Source organism: Epinephelus fuscoguttatus, linkage group LG3 (assembly GCF_011397635.1).
Source record: "Epinephelus fuscoguttatus linkage group LG3, E.fuscoguttatus.final_Chr_v1".
In the NCBI taxonomy this organism is placed as follows: domain Eukaryota; kingdom Metazoa; phylum Chordata; class Actinopteri; order Perciformes; family Serranidae; genus Epinephelus; species Epinephelus fuscoguttatus.
The window spans coordinates 3,352,780-3,378,637 of record NC_064754.1 but is presented as its reverse complement, the minus strand read 5'-3'; the positions used below and the strand labels follow the sequence as shown (position 1 = coordinate 3,378,637).

Genomic DNA, 25,858 nt, shown 5'->3' with positions numbered 1-25,858 from the left:
TGAAAAGCTTTAGCAGTCCGGTCAGCGGCTATTTACGTCCTCAAAATCTTATTAAGGGACTAGACTAACTGCGGCGCGCGTGTGTGTGTGTGTGTGTGTGTGTAGAGTTGGCGGGTGGAGGTGTGAGTGAGTCCCGAGGCAAACGAGGCACAAAAAGCCGTGAAAGTCGAACTGCAGCGCGGTGTAAGGTCGCCTCCGGTGCCGCTGCCTGTCGCACCTGCCTGCCTGCCTGCCTGTCTCTCTCCACCGTCCTCTGTGGGTGTCTACCTGTCTCTCTAGCTGTCTTTCTCCTGGTACCGTGTCGGGTCGAGCCGCCATTTCTGCTTTAGAGGACCGTCAGTTTGTCAGAGAAACGACACCCAAACACCGGCGGGACCATGTTGACTATGCTGACCTCCATGTATCTGGTGGTGCGGGCGTTTTCCTCGCAGGTGAGTTGAAACGCAGCCGTTTAATGGCCGGTCCGCCGCCGCGGCCGGGGACGGAGCTGACCGGCTGCGCGTCCGGTCTGAAACTTGACCGTTAACCGGCTGGACTCCGTTTACCCTCCCAAACTAAGTGTCGTGTCGGGCTTAGTTAGGTGTATCTCATCGTCGTTTAATGAACAGATGGGCGACTTGACAAGGAGAACAGCCCCCGGTGTTTCTGTACCCGGGGCCTTTTCCCGTTACACTTCAGGTGTGAAAATGGCCGCCGGAAACCAAACACCACCTCCGTGTAGGTGAAGGACCTCGGCAGGTTGCGTCTTTTTCTGACCCCGTCATTATTAATTCAGTGAGAGTAGTCTTCACTTGGCAGCTTTGGCGGAGAGTTTAGTGAAGCACGCCATGGTTAACAACAGGACATCCGGTGCGTGCCTTCAAAATAAAAGCTCTAAATTCGAACGCTGAGTAGATCAGATAATGTTTATGTCAGATTTAAATAAAAATAACAAAAAAAGAAGTGTTAACTACAGACTTGCAATAGCAGGGAAGCTTGTTTACCCCCAGAAAATATTCTTAAAATTAAAAAAGGACCGATAAAAGTACTTAATGTAAGTAAAATAAGAACTTATAAAACACAAAGAAGTGTTAACTACAGACTTGCAATAGCAGGGAAGCCTGTTTACCCCCAGAAAATATTCCTAACATTAGTAAAGGTCCAATAAAATTACTTACTGAAAGTAAAATAATAACTTATAAAACAAAAAGAAGTGTAAACTACAAACTTGCAATAGTAGGGACGCCTGGATACCCCCAGAAAATTCTTAAAATTAAAAAAAAAAAACAATAAAAGCACTTTCTGTTGTAAAGTAATAACTTATAAAACAAAAAGAAGTGGTAATTACAAACTCTTAGTAGTACTGAAGTCTGTTTAACCCCCAGAAAATATTCTTAGAATTTTTTTTAAAAAATCAATAAAAGCACTTTTTGCTGTAAAATAATAACTTATAAATCAAACAGAAGTGTATACAATAGTATACACTATACATTTAAAGTATACATTTATATTACCGATATCAAACACACCAAGACAAGGCAAGTTTATTTGTAGAGCACAGTTCGTACACAAAGTAATTCAAAGTGCTTTACAGAACAAGAAAATGCATTAAAATCACAATACAAAATAAAAACATAAATAATCATTATAAATACATAACAACTCATTTGGCCAATTACAGATACCGACATTGATACATTCCTTTTTTCCCCACCTAATTTTAGTGATCATCAAGTCTCTCATGTAGTGGAATTAACGCACTATCATGCATGCATGCTCTTATTGTGACTGCCCACCAGCAGATGGAAACATGAAATACAATACTTTTATTGTATGTTATATTTATTCACTGTGGAAAATAATAAAAAAAAACATATCTCCAGTACAATTCCAGTAGTTCATTTTAAAGCCAATATCGGCCAATACCGATGATGTGCCAATATTATTGTGCATCCCTAGTAAGCAGTCTTCCCTGACAGCTGCAACAGGACAGCATTTAAATAGTTTCATTATTTGTCTTTATGTAAATGTATTTTTAATTGAAAGGCATTAATCGATCCTTGGTTTTAACCTCATACTGAGCAAGTTTTATTGAAATAAGAGAAAAGTCTGAAAAAGTATTGACCTATTTAATAACTGAGTAAATTAGTCATCATAATGTAATCTGTAATCTGATAATCAATACTGGGGAGGTTACTTCTGAAACTAAATAGATTACAGAATACCCGTTAAAAATGCAACAAGTAATGTAACCATTTTGATTACTTCACCTAGGTAATGTAACTCATTACAAGTGATTACTGCTTGATAACTTCTTCAAAAAGTGTTTAAAACCGGGCCATCAAGCTGAAAAATGTCCAGAAATAGGCTGTGTCAAAAGAAGACGTTCCTGCACAGTGAAAAGATGCAAAGCAACAGAAGGAATGTTATTTTCTACATTTTTTAGCAAAAAGACTATAATCAGGTGTTATCCCATTGTAGCCTCCAACATTTTGATTACCTCTTACACTACCTGCACAGATAGTTTCACTATTTTAGAATAATTTTATAGTTGTACCTAAATGTTTCTTAACGTCATCATTAATTAATTTGTAGGACGTAATATGCAAAAAATAATATACAAAATAGTTTTTTGAGAGGTCAGATGAGATTAGATTTTCTGCTAAAGAAATACTCCATAAAGGGTACATCTAAGATAAGCATCAATAAAACAAAAGATACGATAGAAAACTATATATATGGTGAGCAAAACAAAGCACTTAATATGATATTTCCCTTAGAATTCCTTTTTATATCTTATTATAAAGCAACAATATCTGCGCTTTTATTTTGAAGGCTCAGTTACCAGACTTCCGGGGCTGAGTTCCCTGTTTTGCCGCCACCTTGATGCAGCAGTCCCGCCTGCAGATTATCAGCACCACGGTCAGTTCCTGCCAGAAGCCCAGAACCGCAGCCTGTTTTAGCTTCAGGCAGCTTTACAGAAACTGAGCCCAGCACACAGCACACGGATCCAACATGGCCGCCGGTGTCCTTGATGGTCTGAAGGATGGATGGAAGTCTGACTGTAATTTAAAACCTCACCTGGCTGAAACTTATACTCTCTCTGAAACAACATCCATCTCATTCACTTTCATTCTGAGCTCTTTCCTTTAAGGGAGCTGTTGGTTGACAAAAGTATGTGGACACCTGAACATTCCAGCCACACAGGATAGCTGCAGATCTGCTGCTACAGCCTCAGCTCCTCTGTTACAGCTGCCTGCACGTGTTGGCTGCAGGGTGTTGGATGGTGGTCAGGGCAAGTTGTTCCACATCAGGCTGGGAGAATCATTTCTTTATGACTTTGTGCACAGGGGCACTGTCATTTTTAAGTAAAGGGCTTTCCCCAAACTGTAGCCGATGTTAGAAGAACACAGCTGTCTAAAATAATACTGTGCGCTGTAACATTAAGATTTCCCTTTACTGGAACTCAGGGGTCCAAACAAGGAAAAACAGCCCCAGACCAGAATTACAGCTGTCCACATACTCCTGGCAATTTTGAAAATGTCACATATACTGGGCAGCCAGTGTTGTATACTTCTATTTTAACGCAGTCATTAACTCCAGTTTGTATGTTCGATAAAACTTCAATTAGTAGCCTGGGCTACTAAAAATCATTGAACTCAACAGGCTTATATTTGGGACCAACACATTCTCACTCCGACCTCGTCACATATTGGTCATGGACTTTCCACGTCCACATACGATGTGCAAGGTACCCTGGGTGTGTTGGTTGTTGACGTTCTGGGACACCGTGTTGAGTTCTCTTCTTTCAAAATAAACGTACTACGTTGGTACAACACCACAAATTTACGTTTTTTCCCTTCAACAACAAAAACACGTGGGTAGGTTTAGGAAAAAAGAACAGGGTTTGGCTTTAGAATCTTATGGAACGTGAACACCGCTCTCTCAGATGAAAGTAAAGAGAGTCCAGAGTTTGTTGGTTTCTGACGCCGCTAGTAGCTGACCGAGCATCGGATTTCGATGACTCTGAAGCGAGACCATGCTCGGCTATGAACTTCTATAAAATGAACTGCTTGGCAACCAGACCAGGCGTCTAATTGATACGGGCCTTTATTTGTCAAAATGTGTAGCTACACCAGGCTAGTAAAAGAGACTGTGAATTTACTTGGGGCTAGGCTTTTAATTGAAGTTTTACAGTATACTACAAAAGCCACATTTCAAAAGTAATTTTCAGCGAAAAGGTTCTTGTACTTTACCTGAGTATTTCCATTTTATGGAACTTTACACTTCCCCTCCACGACATTTCAGTGGGAAATATTGTACTTTTAACTCATTTAACTCATTTAACTCACAACATGTGATGAGCTATATAAATACAACACATTGTTAAAAAATTAAACCAGTGGTTTGTGACCTTTTTGGGGTAAAAAGGTTGCTTCTTTCTTCTCCCCTTAATCCTTTCACAGCAGCCCAGTCACCAGAAGAAAATGCTGGCATTGTACGTTTCTGCAAACCATGAATACGCTACATTTGCACGTTTTATACGTATCATCTCAGAGTGTCTACAGTGACATAACACCTAAGTGAGACGCCTGCCATGCCGCAGACTGTTAAAAAAACAAAAACAAAAACAAAAACGGTTATTTTTTTAGTGAGTCACTGCTGTTTTTACAACACATTATCACTCCAACTTCGTCACATATTGACGTTTTGGTCATGGACTTTCCACGTCCACATACGATGTGCAAGGTACCCGGATGTTGTTGGATATTGACGTTCTGGGACACCGTGTCAAGTTCTGCCTGTTACATGCATTGACTGTTTTCAAAATATACTTCCATTTTTGCAGGAAATGTACAGTTAGCATACAGTCTCTTAATAAATACGCTATGTAGGTACAACACCGCAAGAACATGGTTTGGCTTTAGAATCTTACGGGATGCAAACACCGCTCTCTCAGGTCTCATCCACCACCCCTGCCGCCACCCCTCTCAGACTTACACCACCTTAACTATAGTCCTTGTCCCGCCGTGTTCCCCCCTGATGCTGGTGGGCGTTGTTAAACTATAACAGCAACCGGTTGCATATCATGCCAGCGTTAAAGGATGCCTTTTTTCGTTGGTTTCTGACGCCGCAAGTCACTGCTCAAGCGCCGGAGTGAGACCAGGCTCTATTTCCAGCAGTTTTTTAGCATAGACTGTAAAAATACTGGACGTACCATTGGTTTGTGGACTCCATTTTTGAAGCCTTGAGTTTGGCATTTCACCGTCACCATCTTGTTTTTTTGGAGCCAGAAGTGACCATATGTGGGCAAGAGGTGGCGCTGTGGAGTGTGGGGTGGATCTGACTGAGAAGCTGAGGGCACTATCGGCAGACAGCCTGTCACTCAAAGCGGCCCGCTCTTAATTTTGCATAACTTTGAGCCTTACTAAAATGTAAAAGGGTGAGTTATATAAAAATTGCCTCCCCGTTCAGTTGTCATAAATGGGGAAATAAGCTATAGAGACCAAAGCTATTTTTTGTGTGAGGATGTAAACTTCTTAATTTCTGCTGTTAATTTGGGCATGTTACCATGGGGGTCTATGGTGATTAACTTGCTCTCGGAGCCAGCCTCAAGTGGCAGTTAGAGGAACTGCAGTTTTTGGCACTGCCGTGTTGGCTTCATTTTTTAGCCCTGGAGTTTGCTGCTTACCTGTTAGGCATCAAATGGGGTGTTTTTTAGGGACCCGTCACTGTTTTTCCAGCAGGGATAGTGCCACCAAAAGCAGCTGTTTTCCACAGAGACATTTCTGCTTTTCCTGCCAAGATAATAGCCTGAAAAAAGGAGTTGTTTTTTATATAGATATTGCTGCTTCTCCAAAAGGGATTGTGCCCCCAGAACCGTATCTTTTAAGCCAAAACATGATATTTTCCAAACGTTAACAAGTGTTTTTGTGGCTTAACCTAAACACATTAACAACAGTGTTTTTTATTAACTTAATGTTTCAACGTATCTGCAACATCATTACGTGTAAACTTGATATATCCGTGGTTCGCAGAAACATACAATGGCAACATTTTGTATGGTGGTTGGGTTGCTTACATCTCCTCAGATTTTTCTGGTGACCCTTTTAAGGGATCCGATCCCTAGGTTGAGAACCACAGGTGTAAACTAGCTAACTATATTTAAATTAGTTAAAATTAGCTCCACCTCAGGCAGCGACAACCATAACATGCTGCTCTACCACTGACACACTAGTATTAATAATATGATAATGTGAGAGGCACTTTTACTTGAGTAACATTCAGTGCAGGACTTTTGCTTGGAAGGAAGTATTTTTATGCTGTTGTACTTTCACTTAAATGATCCGAGTACTTCTTCCACCACTGGTGATGTGTGAACTTTTTGCTGTTCTGCTCTATAATTGTCAGCAGATCAGACAGCTCGTCTCGGCTCAGATTTACCTCCTGCGAGGCCGCAGATAACAGGCTGAACAAGAACTTAACAAGCTGGCAACAGAACCCAATGACTTCCTGTAGTCTGGGCAGTGAACTTGACCTCAAGAGACCTTTCACCTTTGACCCTGGTCATCCAGAATAATCTACAGACCTCACTGTGAACTGTGAGCTGTGTGGATCTTCCAGAGGAACTGGGACAAAAGAGATTAAGGTCCAAATTAAATTACATTTGCCTCCATCGTATTGGGGTGCATGGAATTGTTATATGTGTTCCCATGTTCCAGGATTTATTGGTGAAAAACTTTAAAAGGAAGAGAAAATGTTCGATTTAGGCCCCCAGGAAGTGCCCCGGACTTTTAAGTCAGTTTTCCTAGTGACCAAACAGTGGTACTGCGCTGGGCTCCGTCACGTGATGCCCTGCACCTAAAAAGACTTTTCCCCATGGACTTATATGGCGTAAATCTGTGGATACATATTTCTGAGCGTCACAACCCCCACAAAATGATTTGTTACACTATCAGGATTTAGTCCGTTTAGTCTTGATATCATTTGGAAAACCGCACGATGAAATCATGTCATGCCCTTTCAAGTTAGCAGAGCGTTAAACTGGAAGTTAACACAGACGGCAGAAGTAAGACTCTTGGCCACGCTCTGTCGCACTTGGCCGCTCTAAGTCTCTAGTGCACCTGCTCTATGGGCTGCACAGTGTGAAAGTAGTTCCAGCAATCCCAGAATCATCCGGGTAATTTTTTTGCGGCAGTTGAACCATTTTGGCTTCATATGCCACTGAACAAATTACATAGACCTGAACAGGACATTGTGTTCAATGCTGTATCCAGTTCTCCTAATACATCCATGGTTTGATTTAGTCATTAAACCACATAAAAAACCACATAAAATTCATAGCGTTGGAGGCCTGGCCCAGTTCATTCCTTTAAAAGATGCTCAGTGGTACAAAAAAGTTCAACTTCCCAGGTATAAAATTACCTGGATCTTTTGAATCTTTGGCCTATAGAGCAGGTTCACTAAACACTACGCTGGCCAAGCAGCTAACTTCCAGTTTGACCCTCTGCTTACTTGAATGGAGATACAAATTTCTAATTGTGCAGCTTTACTATAGCCTGGTTCCAGACCATAGACCCCGCCCACTCAACTGAGTAGGCTTGCATCTCTGGTCTGGCATACTGCAATGAATTTGCGATTTATCTCGTCCAAACGATGGACGGACCAATGAATGCTGGGGGCGGGGGTGGGTCTAGCGATTAGCCAATCAGCACCACGCTGATGTCAAGCTGTGCGCCGGTGGGTAACTGGTGAGGATAGCAACAATGGCGACCGCTACAGATCCTACAGACCACATTAACGATACTATCGAGGTATTTCGCCACTACTCGCGTTAATGGAGGACCAAATTAAGAAAGCTGCTAAACTGGATTTAACGGCAATGCAGCTGGGCGTGCACGACGACGAAGACATTTTAAACGGGCAATGCTCGCTTGTTTTCGGCATCCCGAGGCATGGATACTAATGACGTCAGATTCTGGGTGAGTCGGTGATCTCTACTGATTGGTTAGGGAAAAATCAAATTCCCTCCCCCTTGTAAATCGCCTTCAATGGAGGTGATGTCAGACTGAAGGTTCTGAGAGCTTCAGTCTGACACTCAGGCTAGCTTTACTAGGCTTCTGAAATGCTGTCAGACCAAATGGATCAAATCCCAACAGAGAAACGAGTCATTTTGCAGGGGTTGTGATGCTCAAAAATATGTATCCATTGATTTACAGACATCTCTTTCACAATGTAAGGTCTTTTTGGCCACATGGTGTCACAGAAGGACCCTGAAGTTGTGATTCCACAGTTTAGCCACTGTAAATTGTCTTCAATGTCAGGTGCTGTTCCTGGGGGCTTGGTAACAACATGGAAAAAGCACCGTCCATTTTTATGGGACCTTTAAGTCACTTAAAGGATCATTACGTGAAGCTGCTTAACTCCTGCAGGCAACAGAGGAATGTTGTTAGTACACGGTGGTAGTCAGTGTTCTCCTTTCTCTGGATAAATCTGTAAGGGTTAAGGCTGTAACCTGGTGACTCACTTCACACGCTTGTTTGATGAATGAAAACTTGATCAGAGAAGTAACTAGTAACTATATCTGTCAGATAAATGTGGTGGAGTCAAAGTACAGTATTTCCCTCTGAGATGTAGTGGAGCAGAGGTTTAAAGCAGCATGTAATGGAAATACTCAAGAAAAGTACAGGTACCTTAAATTGTTTTACCTTAAACTTGATAGTAATTCAGTGTAAAAATTGAGTAAATGTTGGAGTTCTTGATATAGATCTAGAAGTTGATGGGGCTTAAAGGGTCCTTGAGATTTTTTCAAGTTGTTCTTGAGGACACCCGGGGATCATTGAGGGGGACATTTGTGAGATCCTTTATGAGTTCAAAGGATTCTTCTGTGGTTTTACTGGTCTTCAGGAGATACCAGGGCAATCATACACTGTACGAATCAATCATACCTATTATGAAAATGCTCTTAGTTGTTTCTCAGGGGGTCAGGGACATACGAGGCTCCAATGTTTCCAGAAATCAAGGGTCTTTGAGAAGTTCTAAGGGGTGGCTGTGGCTCAGAGGTAGAGTGGGTCATCCACTAATGGGAAGATTGGTGGTTCGACCCCTGGGTCCTCCAGTCCGTGTGTTGAAGTATCCTTTGGCAAGATACTGAACCCCAAATTTCTCCAAGTGGCTGTTCGATTGGTGTGTGAATGGGTGTAAAAATGCCTTGAGTGGTCAGAAGGCGCTATACAAGTGCAGTCCATTGACCATTTACCATTCTAAGTTCCTGAGGATGTCCCTGTGTTTCAGGGGCTTTAAGTGGATTCCATGGATTCTTAAGCAGTTTCTATAGCTTATAAGGGGTATCTTGGGAGGGTCCTTATGGGATTACAGTTATTTCTTCAGGTGGCTCCAGGGGTGCCTGAGAACCTCCAGTGTTTCCAGGGTTTAAAGGTCCTAAAGGGGTTTTGGTTCCTGAGGATGTTCCTGGCGTTGTTTATGTCTCGTCTCGTCTCGTCTCGTCGTCCTGCGCTTATCCGGGTTAGGGTCGCGGGGGCAGCAGCCTCAGCAAAGAAGCCCAGACAGTCCTCTCCCCAGCCACCTCCGTCAGCTCTTCCGAGGGAACCCCGAGGCGTTCCCAGGCCAGCCGGGCGATGTAATCCCTCCAGCGTGTTCTGGGGCGGCCCCGAGGTCTCCTCCCAGTTGGACATGCCCGAAATACCTCCCAAGGGAGGCGTCCGGGAGGCATCCTTACCAGATGCCTGAACCACCTCAACTGGCTCCTCTCGATGTGGAGGAGCAGCGGCTCTACTCCGAGTCCCTCCCGGATGTCCAAGCTCCTCACCCTATCTCTAAGGCTGAGCCCAGCCACCCTGCGGAGGAAACTCATTTCGGCCACTTGTACTCGCGATCTCGTTCTTTCGGTCACTACCCAAAGCTTGTGACCATAGGTGAGGGTTGGAACGTAGATCGACCGGTAAATTGAGAGCTTTGCTTTCTGGCTAAGCTCCCTTTTCACCACAACGGACCAGTTAAGCGTCCGCATCACTGCTGACGCCGCCCCAATCCGCCTGTCAATCTCCCGCTCTATCCTACCCTCACTCGTGAACAAGATCCCGAGATACTTAAACTCCTCCACCTGAGGAAGGACCTCCCCCCCGACCTGGAGTGGGCAATCCACCCTTTTCCGGCTGAGGACCATAGCCTCAGACTTGGAGGTGCTGATTCTCATCCCAGCCGCTTCACACTTGGCTGCGAACCGTCCCAGCGAGAGCTGGAGGTCACTGTTCAATGGAGCTAGGAGGACCACGTCATCCGCAAATAGCAGGGACGAGATCCTCCCGTCACCAAACCTGACACCCTCCACCACTCGGCTGCGCCTAGAAATTCTGTCCGTGAAAGTTATGAACAGAACCGGTGACAAAGGGCAGCCCTGGCGGAGTTCAACCCTCACCGGGAACAGGTCCGACTTACTGCCAGCCACGCGAACCAGACTCACGCTCCTTTGGTACAGGGACTGGATGGCCCTTAGCAGAGGGCCACCAACCTCATACTCCCGGAGCACCCCCCACAGGATGCCCCTGGGGACACGGTCGTACGCCTTCTCCAAATCCACAAAACACATGTGGACTGGTTGGGCGAACTCCCATGCCCCCTCCACCCCCTGCCGTTGTTTATGTGTTTTCCCGAATTTCAAGTGGGTTCCATGGGTTCCTGATGGGTTCCCTCAAAGCGTCCCAGGAATCAGTGAGGGGAGGCCTGGAGGAGGTGTGTTTATTGATAAGGTACCCAAGGAGTCTTTGTGGGAGTTCCAGGAGTTCTTGAGGAGACTCAAAGGATCCAAGGAATTAATAACAAGCATTGTCAAATGGGTATGTGGAAGTTCTTGAGAGGGTTTTCAGAGGGTTTTCAGAGGGTTTTCAGGGGCTTACACAATCACTGACCTATTTTTTTTTTTAATATGAGAAGTCATACACAAGTAAGAATGAATAAAAACAGTAACAGACAAGAACACTCTCAAAGCAAAACTATTCTGCAGGACAGCGGTGCAGTTCCGCTGCCAGCCACGAGATGTCGCCAAAGCACAGTCTCCTGAGGTTCAGTTAAAAAAGGAGCCTTTTCAGAAAATCCTCTGCCGCGTATGGAGTGGGTGGGTGTGGCGTGACAATTACGGTGCATCATGGGAGAGTGTGTTCCTTTTGTCAAATCGGCTCGGTTGCGAAACCTGTTTGTGCCATAAAACGACTACAAGTCCCGAAGTGAGTGAAGCACGAGTCGTTTCACCGCCTGACTTTACAATACAGGGATAGAGGTGACCCTTCCGTCTAGACCGACTCTGAGCAGGGAGCACAGGCACCGCGGACCCGAAGCATCTCCACCCGATAGCTAAAATGGTAAGATGGCACATGAGCTGTTTATCGTCCTGATCTGATTGTAAAAGTTTGATATGATAATTGAAGTCCTTTATGAGTGCATGAGATGATTGTAACGGTGTGATAAACGATGCATCAGCAGTTGACATTGACAGGAGGGCGGCAGCGTCATCACTGTTACTTCACTTTATGCTCCCGTTATTTGATGTGCTTTAATGGAGGTTTTGATTGCGCTGACTTCCTCGTTGAACCAAGGGCACAGCTGCGCGCAGTTTGTGGCGCAGTTGCAACGCGCAGATTACAGATGGTGGTTGAAGGCAAACCTCAAAGATGCAGCGTTAGTGTCTGCAGCCGAGGGTGCAGGTTCATTTCCGCTGTTTTAACACACTGCACTCTGAAGCATCTGCCTCCATTTTAATGAGCAGGCTGTGGCGTGGCGTCAGCGTCATGTTACATCATCGGCCTATTCTTTTATTGAGTCCGGTTCATCGAGCATGGCAGGAGGCTGAACCTCGCTTCTCAAATCTCGCAAAGTAAAGATTTCTTGCTGATGAGACCAGTTGCAACCAGTTAAAATATGATGCAAGGCGATTTATGAATGTACCGGAAACACCCTTCATTTCGGCTCATGTTTAATCACTGTATGGTTTAGAGTTATTAAATTCTCGTGGGTTGCCCTTTCATTCATTACCTCGCACAGTGACACTCATTAGAAAGTTGTGTAAAGCTGACGGGTTTTAAAAAGTTTGTCTGCTGATAATATGCATGCCGAATTAAAGAGTGGCATCAGCTGTTACAGATAAAGTCTAACAGTAAACTGAAAGTCGTACCTATTCCTGCCAGCACCAAGGTCAGTCTTTATTACGCGATTTTCTTAATGGAGTTTGGTGGCGAGTCCTGTTGATACAAAGGGCAGAGTTCCACAGGAGGAGGAGCCACTGATGAAGGCCCTGTGAACCAGCAGCCTCACTGTGAGGATTCAATCTGTTTAAATATAGACCTTGTGACTTCACACCAAACAATGCATGTGCTGTTGCTTGGATTCCTCCCCCTGTTGTTTGTCTAGGTCAATGACACACATGAACCAGATCTGTTTTGTTTTACCCCCAGGCCGAACCAATCCGTGTTGTGGTGACCGGCGCTGCTGGCCAGATTGCGTACTCCCTGCTGTACAGCATCGCCAAGGGAGATGTGTTCGGAAAGGACCAGGTAAGACTGAGCCTGATCTCTTGATTACATAACCTGCAGCAGCAGCAGCAGAGCTCCCTCCCCCCCTTGAAGCTGATCACTGCACAGACAGCTGGGCGACGATGCACTGTGTGTGGCATGGCTGTTACATAAAGTACTTACCATGAATAATACATGCTTTAATGTAGGGATGCCATCAGCACATTGGAGGCCTGATCGGTGAAATATTGTCAGATACAGAAGGAAGAAACCATCGTATCGTCTCTAAATATTCTGCTTTTTAAGTCAGCACAAAAATATCGTTCCTCTCCATCAAGCCCCATAAGATGATTGACCCATAGGAGGCACCGTGAAATACACTCATCAAGTGATATGAAACTTTGTACCAATATACATCTCTAGTAGCATTTGCACTATCCTTGGAAATGGAAAGTTTCCTACTGATGCTGAATTAACCCTTTGAAACCTGCGCAAATTGGCTTGACTTTACAGAACATGAGAAGAAGGCAACGAGCAACGACAGATGAGATGACCCAAAAAATTTGCAAAAAAAAAATTGAAAACAAGAAAAATTGTTTAAAAAAGAAAAGGGAGGTAAAAATGAAAATTAAAACCAAGAAAATTAGTTTAAGAAAAGAGAGGAAAAAGAAAAAGGTGGAAAACATAAAATTTAAATAAGAAAATTAGTCTAAAAAAAAAAGAGACCCCAAAAAAGAGGTAAAAACAAACAAACAAGGAAATGACCTGTAAAAAAGAGCTTAAAAAATTATAATAAATTTCTTTTTTTACCCCTAAAATAATAATTAAAATAATTTTCTAAACCTTCAAGATCTGCAAGAAATACATTCTCACCATTTTGGAAGTTTGAAAACAAATATTGGTCACAAAGACATGCGGGGCATTATCTTATTTTAGACCTTGATTTGTCTCCATGTTGTGATTTGAAACATGACCTTTATGTGGCCGGATCAAAGTCATTTAAAGGTTTTCAGGCCACTTGTTAGTGACTGTTGTGTGTGCTTTTTCATTTAATACACAGGTATCGTTTTCAGGTGACACCTTTTTGTTGTGCTTCTTGTTTTCCAGCCAATCATCTTGATCCTTCTGGACATCCCTCCCATGCTGCCGGTGCTGGACGGAGTCGTCATGGAGCTGCAGGACTGCGCCCTCCCACTGCTGAGGGGTGAGCCAACTCTGTGTTTGTGTGTGTGTGTGTGTGTGTGTGTGTGTTTAAACCAAAACACTGATCTGACCTTTTAGTACAAAATAAAATGCGTTCCGCTTCATTAACGCTTTTGGTGTGGAGGTTTGACCCGGTGTTTTTCAAGGTGAGACAGTATGTTTATACAGCACATTTCACACACACAGGCAGCTCAAGGTGCTTTACATAATGAAGCTTTAAAACAACAGGAAATAAAAGTGCAAAATAACTTCATCTTTTACACAAAGAAGTTTAAAGAAACAATGGTAGCAGCAGTAAAGTGATCTAACATTTAAAGAAAGGTTAAAAGAGTGTCATGTTAAATAAAAGTTAGTCATGAGCGTTGCCGTCTTCAGCCTGTTTTTAAAACCAGTTGCAGTTGGTGCAAATCTGAGACTCCAACGATAATATTTTTTATGCTGGAGGAATGTTTCCTCTGGAGTTGTTCCAGTACTGAAAGCAGCATCAGAAATGTCTTCCATACTACCTAAAAGCGAGACCTGGTATTGGTGAGTGCGTGACTCTATGCACTGATTCAGTACCACAATTATTAATTAACTTTTATAGTGGTTTAATATCTGGATATAACAGTTTGTTTTTTTCCCACCTGGACCTTTATGCTCTGCCATTTCTCCTCTGATCATCACGCTGTGACAGGCTGTTATGATACCACAACTATCACACAGTCACATATATGGAGTTTGTTGTCGAGCTGCGAGCGTCACGTAGGTTTACATCACCAAAGGGTTATGACAAAATCACTTGACGACACAGACTCCTGTGTGTGTGAGAGAGGAGAGGGAGAGACGCTGTGCTGCTGCCAGAGGAGCCGCTGAATGAGTTCCCTCTGAGCGCTAAGAGAAGGAAAACATTCAGGACGCCACAGTTTATTCCACACTACTGAAGCTGCTCCTCTTTTTGGAACCACCGCGGAGTCGCTAATAATTTTGCTTTCAGCCATGCTTGTTGTTGCCGTGGGTAACAGTGTGACGTCAATATGCCAACAAGCGGAAATATCACAAGTATCATGATGTAAATTTTTCATATCATATCAAAAATGATGCTGGTATTACCATGAACGAGATGATGTGACACAGCCCTACTCTGATTCTGCGCCACACACCGGATGTGTCGCACAAGCAGGAGACATAGTGAAGGTGCAGTAGGTCAGAGGTGGAGATACGGGGAGTGAATGTCATGATGTTGCGTCAGTGCTTGGAACAGGACAGCGTGGTGTCGACCTCACTGACGTCCACACTCCGGTCGACTTAGATAGAAAACAAAAGGCGTGGATGATATGATGTGTCGGATGGCGGAAGGTCACACTGGCGTGTTTCACCCTGTGAACTACTACAGACATTTTATCTCATTTTATTTATCCATTTCTTAATTTCTTGTAATGAAAATGAGCGAACCATTCCTATGTGAAAGTCCACATTTCTAATGTTACAAACCTTAAAACACTATAATACTGTCATTTTATTTCATACCTGCAGTTACCTGTTGGCAAAATGGAGATTAACTTAACTCACTCTAATAACCATATTCCTACATAACACTTCGCTGCACACACAGGACCACATACATACTAATTGCCTGCAGTGTTTGAATAAGTAAAACGTGATTTGTCCAAAAGTCTGTCCTAAACTTGGTTAAAGTGTCTCGAACAGGTTTTAAAAAGCATTAAATTTAACTGTCTGATACCTGAAGAGGTGCTGGCCCCATCCAGCAAGAAATACATGTACAAAATGATCAGTGAAATGAATCATAGTGCCTGTGGTCTCTGCACCCATGGGTACAGCTAGCGGTATCTACCCCCCTGACAAGAACAAAATGTTAAACTGGCGTTATCTACAGGAGCCTCTGCAGTCCAAACCACAGCTGCTCTTTGTGTGGTCGACCACAGTGTCTCAACTGCTGTTGTTCAATGTGGAGCATCTGCTAAGTTTTTTTTAGCAGGACACACTGTGTGATTTTGAGTGTGAGGTATTTGTCCTTCATAACCTCTTCTCTGTGTTGCTGCTGCTGCTGTGAGGAGGAGGAGGAGGAGGAGGAAGGAGTGTCTAAAATAAGGCCTCTGGTTGGCTGCTGGTGAAAGCACCACAGGAGCCAATCAGATCAGTGGTGTGACAACAATGACCGCAGGAGAAGTGAACTCTGACTGAAGTCCAGTCTGATAGCAGCAGCGGACACCAAACACATCTTATCGTCGGGATTGGATGAGCAGCAGGAAATTTATCACAGAGGCTCTGAAATAATCAGAGTCTGTGGACTTTAATTATCAAATGAGAGTCTCCTGTCTGAGGACGTTCAATGACAGCGGGAACGTGAACAGAGACTCAGAGCAAATTAAGTTGAGAAAGTACATTAAGTCGAGGCAGAGTGAGTAAAAAATATTGTGATACAGAGAGGGTTGACGTACGCACATGTCGTATCAGTCCCAATACATCATCTTATCGTTATCAGAGTGTTCCTGTAGCAGAGCTGCCTCCTGTTATCTGCACCAACAGATAAGATATCCCTCACTGCAACAGGCTCTCAATACATATCAATAAATTAATGTGTCTCAGGGTGAAATGATTGAAGCACTGTGGATATGAAATTCTCCTTAAAGGGACAGGGAGTTTGTTGATACAGTTGAGCATCGTCTTCATCATCAGTTGGAAAAGTAGTTGACTTCAATGCAAAATTATGATTTATGTTTTATTTTTTATTGAAATTTCAGAAGATTTCCCCGAACTAAGACTAACAAAAATCGGAATTTAACTCTTCATCTTATATTTAAACTGTAAAGGGACAGTTCACCCCCTTTAAAGTTTAAGTGTTAGTTAAATTGAGGAGTTAATTTCCAAAATGTTGAAGTCTCAGTCCACAGAAATTAGGGCTGCTCCGGACTACAACTCCCAGCAGTCCTCATCAGGGTCCATCAGTTTATCTAATAATCTTAATAATAATACAGCTGTGCGTTGCCTCTGTAATAAAGTGAGTCCATGCTGAACACGTCCCTCTCCTCCCCCCACAGAGGTGATCCCCACTGACAAGGTGGAGGTCGGCTTCAAGGACATCGACGCCGCCATCCTGGTGGGCTCCATGCCCAGGAAGGAGGGGATGGAGAGGAAGGACCTGCTGAAGGCCAACGTGGCCATCTTCAAGACCCAGGGAGCCGCCCTGGACAAGTACGCCAAGAAGACCGTCAAGGTGACGTTTAATCCTCCATTGTATGTATTATCATTTCATCATTTATTCCTTCACTGATGTTGTTCCCACAGCCTCCTCATTCACTCAGTGTGGATCGATCACTCATGCTGGAGGGTCACTGAACTCTTTCTCAGGGTTTTCTGGGAGTTTTAGCTGTGCTGTTCAAACAGGGGGAAATGAAAGTGCTTCTCCAAACATCTTTCCTTTAACAAAGCTGAATGTTTCTCTTACTGCGGCTTTATGTTCCTGCACAGCTCTAATCTGGAAAAGCTCAGCAGCTCTCCAAAGTTCCTCTGTGCGTTTAGAGCCGCTTGTGCTGTAATGTGTCAGCCCCATAGCTCGTAGATCAGCAGGAGGGCCCCTAATGACCCTGAGTCCACTGTGAGGCCCAGCATCAGAGTCTCTGCTGAGGTCAGAGGTCAAAGCTTCACATGATGTTCAAGGTTCATTTATTGTCTTTCTGCACCACCACGTGCAGGCTGTCGTCCCTTCATGCCACACGAGAAAACCAAAAACAGGAGTGCGTTTCTGTCGGACAGTGTCTTGATTTGCAGCAGGATATGTGTGCAACTGTTGTTACACCAGAAACCTTCAGAAAAAACAGATTTGTCTCTTTATTTTTAACTTTTAACTGTGAAATGGTGAAAAAGTTAATTTAGAAATAAACATCTAGGCAGTAAAACTTAATATTCGCCCCCTAAAGTTTACTTAAGATAGTACTAATTTGATTCACCTTCAGCTCTGGTCGTACACAATAATCTGTTTCTTGAGACTTTGAGAAGACATTTTAAAAGACTGACACTCCTCTTATATCTAAAGACAGTGAGCGGTTTTAGTCGCACACTATAAGATTTCACCAAGACTGGAGATCTTGCAGGGTCACCTTTTGCAAAACTACAACTAGATTACTTTTGATTATTTCTCATCCTGCTCTTGGTGGAAAATATTACGCCAAAGTCCCTTTAAGAAATAAGTCATATTAACAATTCCTTATGTGTCCGCAAAAACACATAACTCTAGAAATACAAGATAAAACGTGTCATATATCGACAGCATTCTTGTTAATTCGGCATCAGTATAAACCATAAAGATAAACTGTATTTGTGTACAAACTTTATATTTTGGATTTTGTCGCCTTAAGGCGCTGATCACACAGAAAGCTTTATAGCAGCTGGAGGCAGCTTTGTGGAATTGTTTTTAATGAGAATGAAGCTTGTTGCTCACAGTTTTTGCGTTTCTGCGTTCTAGGGGCCTGGAGCTTTTGCTGGAGCGTTCTGAACTCCTCAAGTTAAAAACTTAGGGCCTGTCCCAATTCCCACACTTCCCCTGGAAATACCCGCTTGCACTTGGTTGTGTGCGTTCATGTTTAGGCTAGTGGTGTCCCAAAACAGAACTGAGGTAGTGGAAGTGGTTTCCAACACTTAAAACCTGCCCTAGATTCCAAGGGAGGCCCGACCCACACTCTCAGCGAAGTGGAGGATGAAATTTCCCAGAGCACCTTGTGAGGTCAGCAACTTCGGCAAGTTTTGGAAAACAGTTTGTTACTGTACGATTGGAATGTAGCCTATACAAACAACAGACGGTTGGACTAGCGTAAACTCATCAGCAACTCAGCTGAACACAGCGTCAAAATATTTAAACAAATCGACTTACCCGAACAAAATCGATCAGAACCAGAAGACGTCGTAGGCGCCTCCTGTTTTCAGCATTTCTTCTCCGTTGATTCATCAGACAGAGAAGAATAAACATAGCACACGCCACAACACAAGCGCTAGAGCCGGCATTTTCATTGTGTCGCCTCTATGTGTGACGTATGCCCGCACGTCGGTCACGCCGATTTGCATGAAGTGTTGTCCCATTTCTTAGGGAAAGATCTCTACCCTAATATTTCTCACTTCCCTCACCAAGGGTTATCTCACAAACGAGGGCACTAATACCAAGTGGAAGATTTAAGGGGTAGAAATTGGACAGGCCCTTAAACTCAGAGCTGAAACACGCCCTACGTCATCTCTGCTTTTTTCCCATTTTCCAATCAGATGATTTGAGAGGCGGGGCTTCTGTGTTGATCACGACAACAAGTTTACAGTTGGTGAACAATGGAGGAGAAACTGGTGGTAGTGGTTGCTGATGATAGACAGCAGGTTGTCAAACTGCCCCTGAGTCATCCTAAAATCTGCCTGTAAGCGTCCATGATGGAGGAGAAGCTCCTGGACCAACTGGTGGTACTCCCCATGATCCAGCCTCTTTTTTAGGGTCTCATGTACCCACACAGATCTCTGTTTATCTGCTGACAGCCTCTCACCCTCAACCAGAGCTACAGACAGCACCCTCTGCCAGCCTGTGTTGGTGAGCTGCGCTGTTTAGTAGGAGGAGAAGACAGTCAAGATTTCTCTCTAAAATAAGTGCTGGTTGATGGATCAGATACTTGCTGAATTAAACACTGACTATTGTTCACTCCACAACTCCAGCAGTTTCTCCTCCTTTCTCACAGTACATGAGAAACAAGACTTGTTCACGTTCTTGTGCCTCTCCACAGTCCTCCATGTTCACGGTCTACCCAGTTTGCCGCTTCCTGTTTGGTGTTAGAGAGAGCGCAGCTATTGGTTGTTGACATCATTGATTGAGCCAAGATCTAAAAACTTACACCAAACAATTGAGATCTTCACATTTTATTCCATATTGATTCCATATTTTCACGCAGCTGCCGGCTCACCTGTGTGTCACCGTCAGTCTGATGAAGGTGTTTCATGTTTTTCAGGTTCTGGTTGTTGGAAACCCGGCGAACACCAACTGTCTGATCGCCTCCAAGTCTGCTCCATCCATCCCCAAAGAGAACTTCTCCTGCCTGACCCGACTGGACCACAACAGAGCCAGCTCCCAGGTACACATTTGAATTCTTTATTTTATTCCACCAATTACATTAAATATGGCAGGGAATCAAATACAAAAGGGGTCAAGAAGACAATACTGGTCACTGCCTAGAACAGCAGAAACAGAGCAAAATTTAGCAAGCTTTTTTGCTCTGCACTTAGATATGCCAGCAATGTTCAGGCCACTAGTGGAGAATTTGCATTTGTAACCAAGACTTGTTATGATTTGGAGTAATGGTTGATATTTTGAATATTTGTCATGGAAAGCCTGGTCCATGTACAGGTCAAACACACAGCCTACTTCCAAAATCAGGACCTCCATGTGGCGGCTATCAACAAAAACAATGTCAGGTGTATTGGGGATGTTGGCAAAGATGTCATAATCCAGGTCAAACCAACCTGGCAACACTCTCAAGTTTTTATACCTTGCAGCGCTTGATGGTAAAGCTTTTTGCACAGCCTCAGATACTAGATCGACAATGCGATCATGACGAGCAATATACAGAGCTTTGTAAGCATGACACCCATTAAGAACATGTGCAGTTGATTCAAGTTGTTCAGAATCATGGTTTAAACAAAATGGTTCATGCACATTTGGGTACACACACACACACACACACACACACACACACACACAAACGCACATGATGGCCCTGATTATTTTCTATGTACAGCTACACAGCGGCGGCAGCTAGACGTACGCCAGCGCTCATAGACGTGTGATTATATTATTTATCTGATCTTATCCATTCATGCAGGCTCATCTGGTTCTTTGTCAGTTCAATCAGTTTGCACATTTCTTTTTCCCCACAGTTAAACAACTTAACTTGCGTCACCATTGTCTCTAAAGCCCAGCTCAGACCAAAGATTCACGACAAGACGAAACTATTTTAGAATGTTGCAGCTGTGTGAGCTCGACTCAAGCCGGCCGATGGTGTCACCTGCAACTCAGCTGGTCAAATCACCGGCGGCTCACTATCACTATCCTTAGTCATATTTTGAGAAGCTACAAATTATATTCAGCCACAAAATAAGTCTGAAAAGCTGCAAATCAGAATAAAAGGTACAGAGAGTTGTTGCACAGAGATGACGCACCGTCTCATCTAGTTGCAGTCAGAACGTTGCAGACCACACGTTGCAGGTAGTCACCTGTTTCAACTCGTCTCGTCGCAAATCTTGGGGATATCTTGATAATATTGACCAATCTAATATTCATTTACATTAATAATTGTTCTCCATTATTGATCATCAGGTGAAAGTCACTTCTCATTTGATTTATTTCTGATTAATGGAATAACTAGAGTGACACTGTTGCTGTACCTGTCCCTCACCTGCAGGTGGCGATGCGTTGTGGCGTGTCTTCCGACAAAGTGAAGAACGTCATCATCTGGGGGAACCACTCCTCCACCCAGTACCCCGACGTCCACCACGCCAAGGTCAACTTAAACGGCAGCGAGAAGGCCGCCTACGATGCCGTCAAGGACGACGCCTGGCTCAGAGGAGACTTCATCTCTGTGAGCGCTCGCTGTTTTCATCTGATTTAATTCTGAAGAGATTTAAGACAGATTTTTTTTCCTTAATTAAACAGTAGAGCTTGTTTCTGTCCTCTTTTCAAACCTCTTCATCTTCCTCTTCCTCCTGCAGACAGTGCAGCAGCGCGGTGCAGCCGTCATCAAAGCCAGGAAGCTGTCCAGCGCCATGTCTGCTGCCAAGGCCATCTGCGACCACATGAGGGACATCTGGTTCGGCACCAAGGAGGTCAGTGTGGACGGAGAGACAAACAGAGGAGACGCAGCTGAATGTTTCAGTCCGACAGTGATGAACATTTTAGCACATTTTCCAGGCCTGGGAAAAGTTTAATATTCAGTCAGAGAAAAGTTTTATTCACTTAAACTGATTTTAAAAAACAAACAAGAAATGTAAACATTAGTTATGAGTTACTGTCAAGTCAGTTGTCAACTTAAAGAAAAGATGTTCCTGTTTGTAAGAGGATATAGAGGGATAAATATATTCACATCACAGGTGGTATTTGTTATGGCTACAGCTTTACGTCAAGGAAATATTCTCAGTGTTTCTGCAGCATTGTGTCTGCAGTTCAGTTATTCACAAAATTCTTTGTCTACAGATTAGGACTGAAACGGTGCGTGAATTTGTCCAGTACCGTCACAGATGATGCTCGCAGAATACGTGGTGTGTAGATTGACACATGTAATGCAGAGCAAAAGTTCACAAGCCAAGATCTGCCCGTGAACTTTTAGCTGTATGCTGTTCGCACACAGTGTGAGTCAGTCACACTGTGGTGAGTGCAAATGAAACGGTGGATCTGGACGACCTGCCTCCGTGTTCCCCGTCAGCTATAACAGCAACAGAGAGACGGTTGCGAACAGGACGAGGACGATGTGTCAGCTTTGCTCCACTGTTGTGGTGTCTGTGAAAGGAAACGCGTCCAACACACAAAAGCCTCCTACACACTGTGAGATGTTAGGAGTCTTATAAGTTTAGTGCAGCTACACTGTGCGACATGGATCTAATAAACTTGGGTACGATGTCAGGCTTGATGTCTGCAGACTGTACGATGACAGTGCCTACTGAATCACAGGCTACGACGTACGATGCAATAGTTTCTGATAATGACACATATGGACAATTTAGAGTCACCAGTTAACCTGTGTGTCTTTGGACTTTGGGAGGAAGCTGGAGCACCTGGAGGAAACCCACGCTGACACAGGGAGAACATGCACAGAAGGGCTCCCTGTTATTTATTTATTTATTTTAATTAAATAAATAATTTATTAAAATAAAAAGTGAAAACAAAACTTATAACGATCTGACAACAGGCTGCACAGTGTCTGATATTTATTGTTGCAGCAGGATGTGTTGTTGTTGTTGTTTTTGACTGACTGAAGTTGTTGTGTTTCCTGCCGACAGGGTGAGTTCATCTCCATGGGCGTGTACGCTGCCGGAAACTCCTACGGCATCCCAGAGGACCTCATCTACTCCTTCCCCGTCGAGATCAAGGTGAGCTGCCGGCAGTTTTTTTTCCCCACTTTCATTCATTTACAGAAATACAAATAGACATATAGACTTAAAAAATGAAATACATAAAAGTTCTTAACATTAAATAACAGTAGAAAGTCATTAATAAAGTTCAGGAAAGACAGTTTGTTTCAGATGAATATGGAATTTTCCAAAAATACTAAAGACTTGTATGTATGATGAGCAACATTCTTATCTGGACTGAAATAGAGCACTAAATAAACTTATTTATTCCAACATTTATCTCAAGTTCCTTTTTTAGAAAGTTGGAAACATCAATCCAAAACACTCTGGAGGGCACAGTGAAAAAATACATGACAAATACAAATGTTTTTCTAGTCGAAAGAAATCACACTTACAATAAATATTCAACTTCTTTCTAACACAGGCAGGTAAATTATATGTAATATCTTGCTTGTTGGTTAAACAGGATTTCTCCCACCGTGTATCATTAAATTAGGAACACCAAGAACATCTAGAAGAAGAGACACTAACATAACTTATTGTGTTCCTTATTCCGTCCAATCAGCTGCCAGCCAACAGAACATAGACGCTGATGTCACTGTCAGTACGTTTACCTGCACAGTGAAGTGGAGCTACAGTTCCAGCTCGACTGGGACATCTAACTGGACTCCTGTCCTTGTCCCAGTATACGAGCACAGAAGGGGAATCCATTTATTGTGCGACTCCTCTACGATAGGTGGAGATATGCTCCCTTTCAGCTTGTTAGTATTGGACCAACTTCCAGGTCAAAGCCCGGGGAGGAAACTGTGGAGCATGCTCAGAGCGCCTCGGCCAGTTTGCGTCTGATTGACTGTATACATGCAGGAGTCACATGACCTGGGTGTGTTAGTGCGACTTTGAGAAATTCAATTTAGTACGATTTCAGTCGCACTAACATGTTTTCATTGTAGTTGGACCGACACTAAATGAATAAACGCACTGAGTGAACATCACAGACAGGCTGTACTTGTAAAACCAGTCCACGTTGTGTGTGGAAGGTGTGTTCGATAACTAGGCTTTGCCGTGGTGATGACACGACGCCATTCTGGTCAATTACTTCTCATAGTGTCAAGATATGAGAACCTGAGAGACACAATTTGGCATCAGCCGTATTTGAAGTTCAAACAGAACCAGATAAAATACCACAAAATGAAAATCTTGACCTCTGACCTTCCCTCTGTTTTCGCCCACAGAACAAGACCTGGAAAATGGTTGACGGACTCTCCATCAACGACTTCTCCCGCGCCAAGATGGACGCCACAGCGGCCGAGCTGGTGGAGGAGCGAGACACCGCCCTGGACTTCCTGTCCCAGTGACTGTCGCCTCCTGCTGGCCAAGAGCAGCACATAGCTCCCCTGAAGGCTCGCTGCTCACGGCTCTGAAGAAGAAGAAACCCTCCACTCTTACTTACCGTCCCAGCTGGTGTCTGTGTGTCACCTCTGTGTGTGTGTGCGTGTGTGAGAGTGTGTGTGCGCGTGTCAACTGGCCACTTCTTCAGGTTTACAGAAAACCTGTTTAACAACCACAACCTGGCCTCCTCTGTCTGCAAGACACTGAGAGAATGTCTCCGTTGGTAGATGATAACACACACTAGCTGTCCAGAAACTGTAACGGAACATGTTGTCACCAATAAAACAACAAGGAAACTGACATCACACAATCACGCTCTCCTTCTTGCTTCTTTTAATGTTCGCAAGTCTCAGTATTTTACTCTGCAGGCAGTTATCACAGATGTTTTTACCTGAAAAATACACTCTTAAACTTTAATTTGAACATAAACACCACAGAGGGGGATTAGGGCTTCCAAATACGTTAAAAAATGGCCGCCCACAGACGCCATAAGAGGAGATCTGATGCCCTCACTGTCTTTGGTTTAGTTTTACTCACTGTTCAGTGATCCAGGTGTTTCAGTTGGCTTTAGAGTCGACTGATTTGCAGGATGTGTGAAGAGTTGCCAGAGGACGCTATGAGCTGAATGTCTCGAAATGAAAACTAAAAGAGGCCTGAACAAAACAAAGTTCAAATCAATGACGTATTAAACAATTTTGGCACCAAGAAATCAAACCTCAAACAAGTGCCGTTATTTAGATAAATCTAAGTGACTTTTGTTATTTGGATATTTTGTTGATGTATTTACAGTATAAAGGAGATTATTATTAGCTCCACTAGCTTCTCAGTTCTACCTTAAGCTTTAGAAACTCTTTTCAACATTGTGAGAACATCTCATCGGAAAAGTTTAACATCCTCATTTATCTGTTCGCACAGCACCTTTAACAGACAATACAAAGTATATTAAAACCAAAAATACAGTGATATAAAATGACACAGAGGATTCTGAAGGAATAAAAGATTTTTTTGCTTGTATTAGATAAATGAAATTTTCTGCTGCATTCTAATTGTTTTAAAAATATAAGATTATAACAAACTAAAATTGAGTCGAACAATAAAACAGAAAAATGTCAGTGGAGGTAGAGATAGGAGTAAATATCCTGTAATTTAATAAAAGAGACAGTTGGAGCAGAGTTTAAGTTTTGGGGGTGTTCTGCTGTAGATATTTTTTTACATAGAAACTTGAGGCTTCTTCAAGTTAATATTTGATGCTCAGGTAATTTGTTTAAAAGCTTTCAAAAACACAAGGACAATATGTGGCAGTGTTTCAGCAGCCAAGAGAGACATGACATCACTTTCAGACTCCCTCCCGGGAAAACTACCAGTACAAATCTCAGTTTGTATGATGACAATTTTCTTTTATTTAACGGTTTAAAAAAAATGTAAATTTAGGATTTGAATCCAATATAATATAATAAGTGAAATCTAACAGTAAACTGATGAGTGATTTCTGTCAGCCTCAGTTTTTATCTACCTGTAAATGACTTACATGAAGTCCTCCAGTGTTTTGCAGTGGATCATTTTAACCACACGAGGGCAGCATCGAATTAAACTGAACATATATTGTGTGATTCTTTTTCAACTATTTATTTATTTATTTATTTATTTATTCAGTTACTTATTTATTATCTTAGGAG

The 25,858-nt window shown here is 43.1% G+C and overlaps 1 protein-coding gene across 1 annotated transcript; it reads left to right on the top strand.

Annotated features, from left to right (window-relative positions):
• The first annotated feature begins 11,201 nt into the window (after nucleotides 1-11,201).
• On the top strand, nucleotides 11,202-24,492 carry LOC125886379 (malate dehydrogenase, cytoplasmic-like). The gene is made up of 9 exons (XM_049572563.1): nucleotides 11,202-11,357; nucleotides 12,447-12,545; nucleotides 13,611-13,707; nucleotides 16,748-16,923; nucleotides 19,682-19,804; nucleotides 21,131-21,307; nucleotides 21,438-21,551; nucleotides 22,722-22,811; nucleotides 24,026-24,492. The coding sequence occupies exons 1-9, from the start codon at nucleotides 11,355-11,357 to the stop codon at nucleotides 24,146-24,148; spliced, it is 1,002 nt and encodes a 333-aa protein (XP_049428520.1). The 5' UTR covers nucleotides 11,202-11,354; the 3' UTR covers nucleotides 24,149-24,492.
• The last annotated feature ends 1,366 nt before the right edge of the window (nucleotides 24,493-25,858 follow it).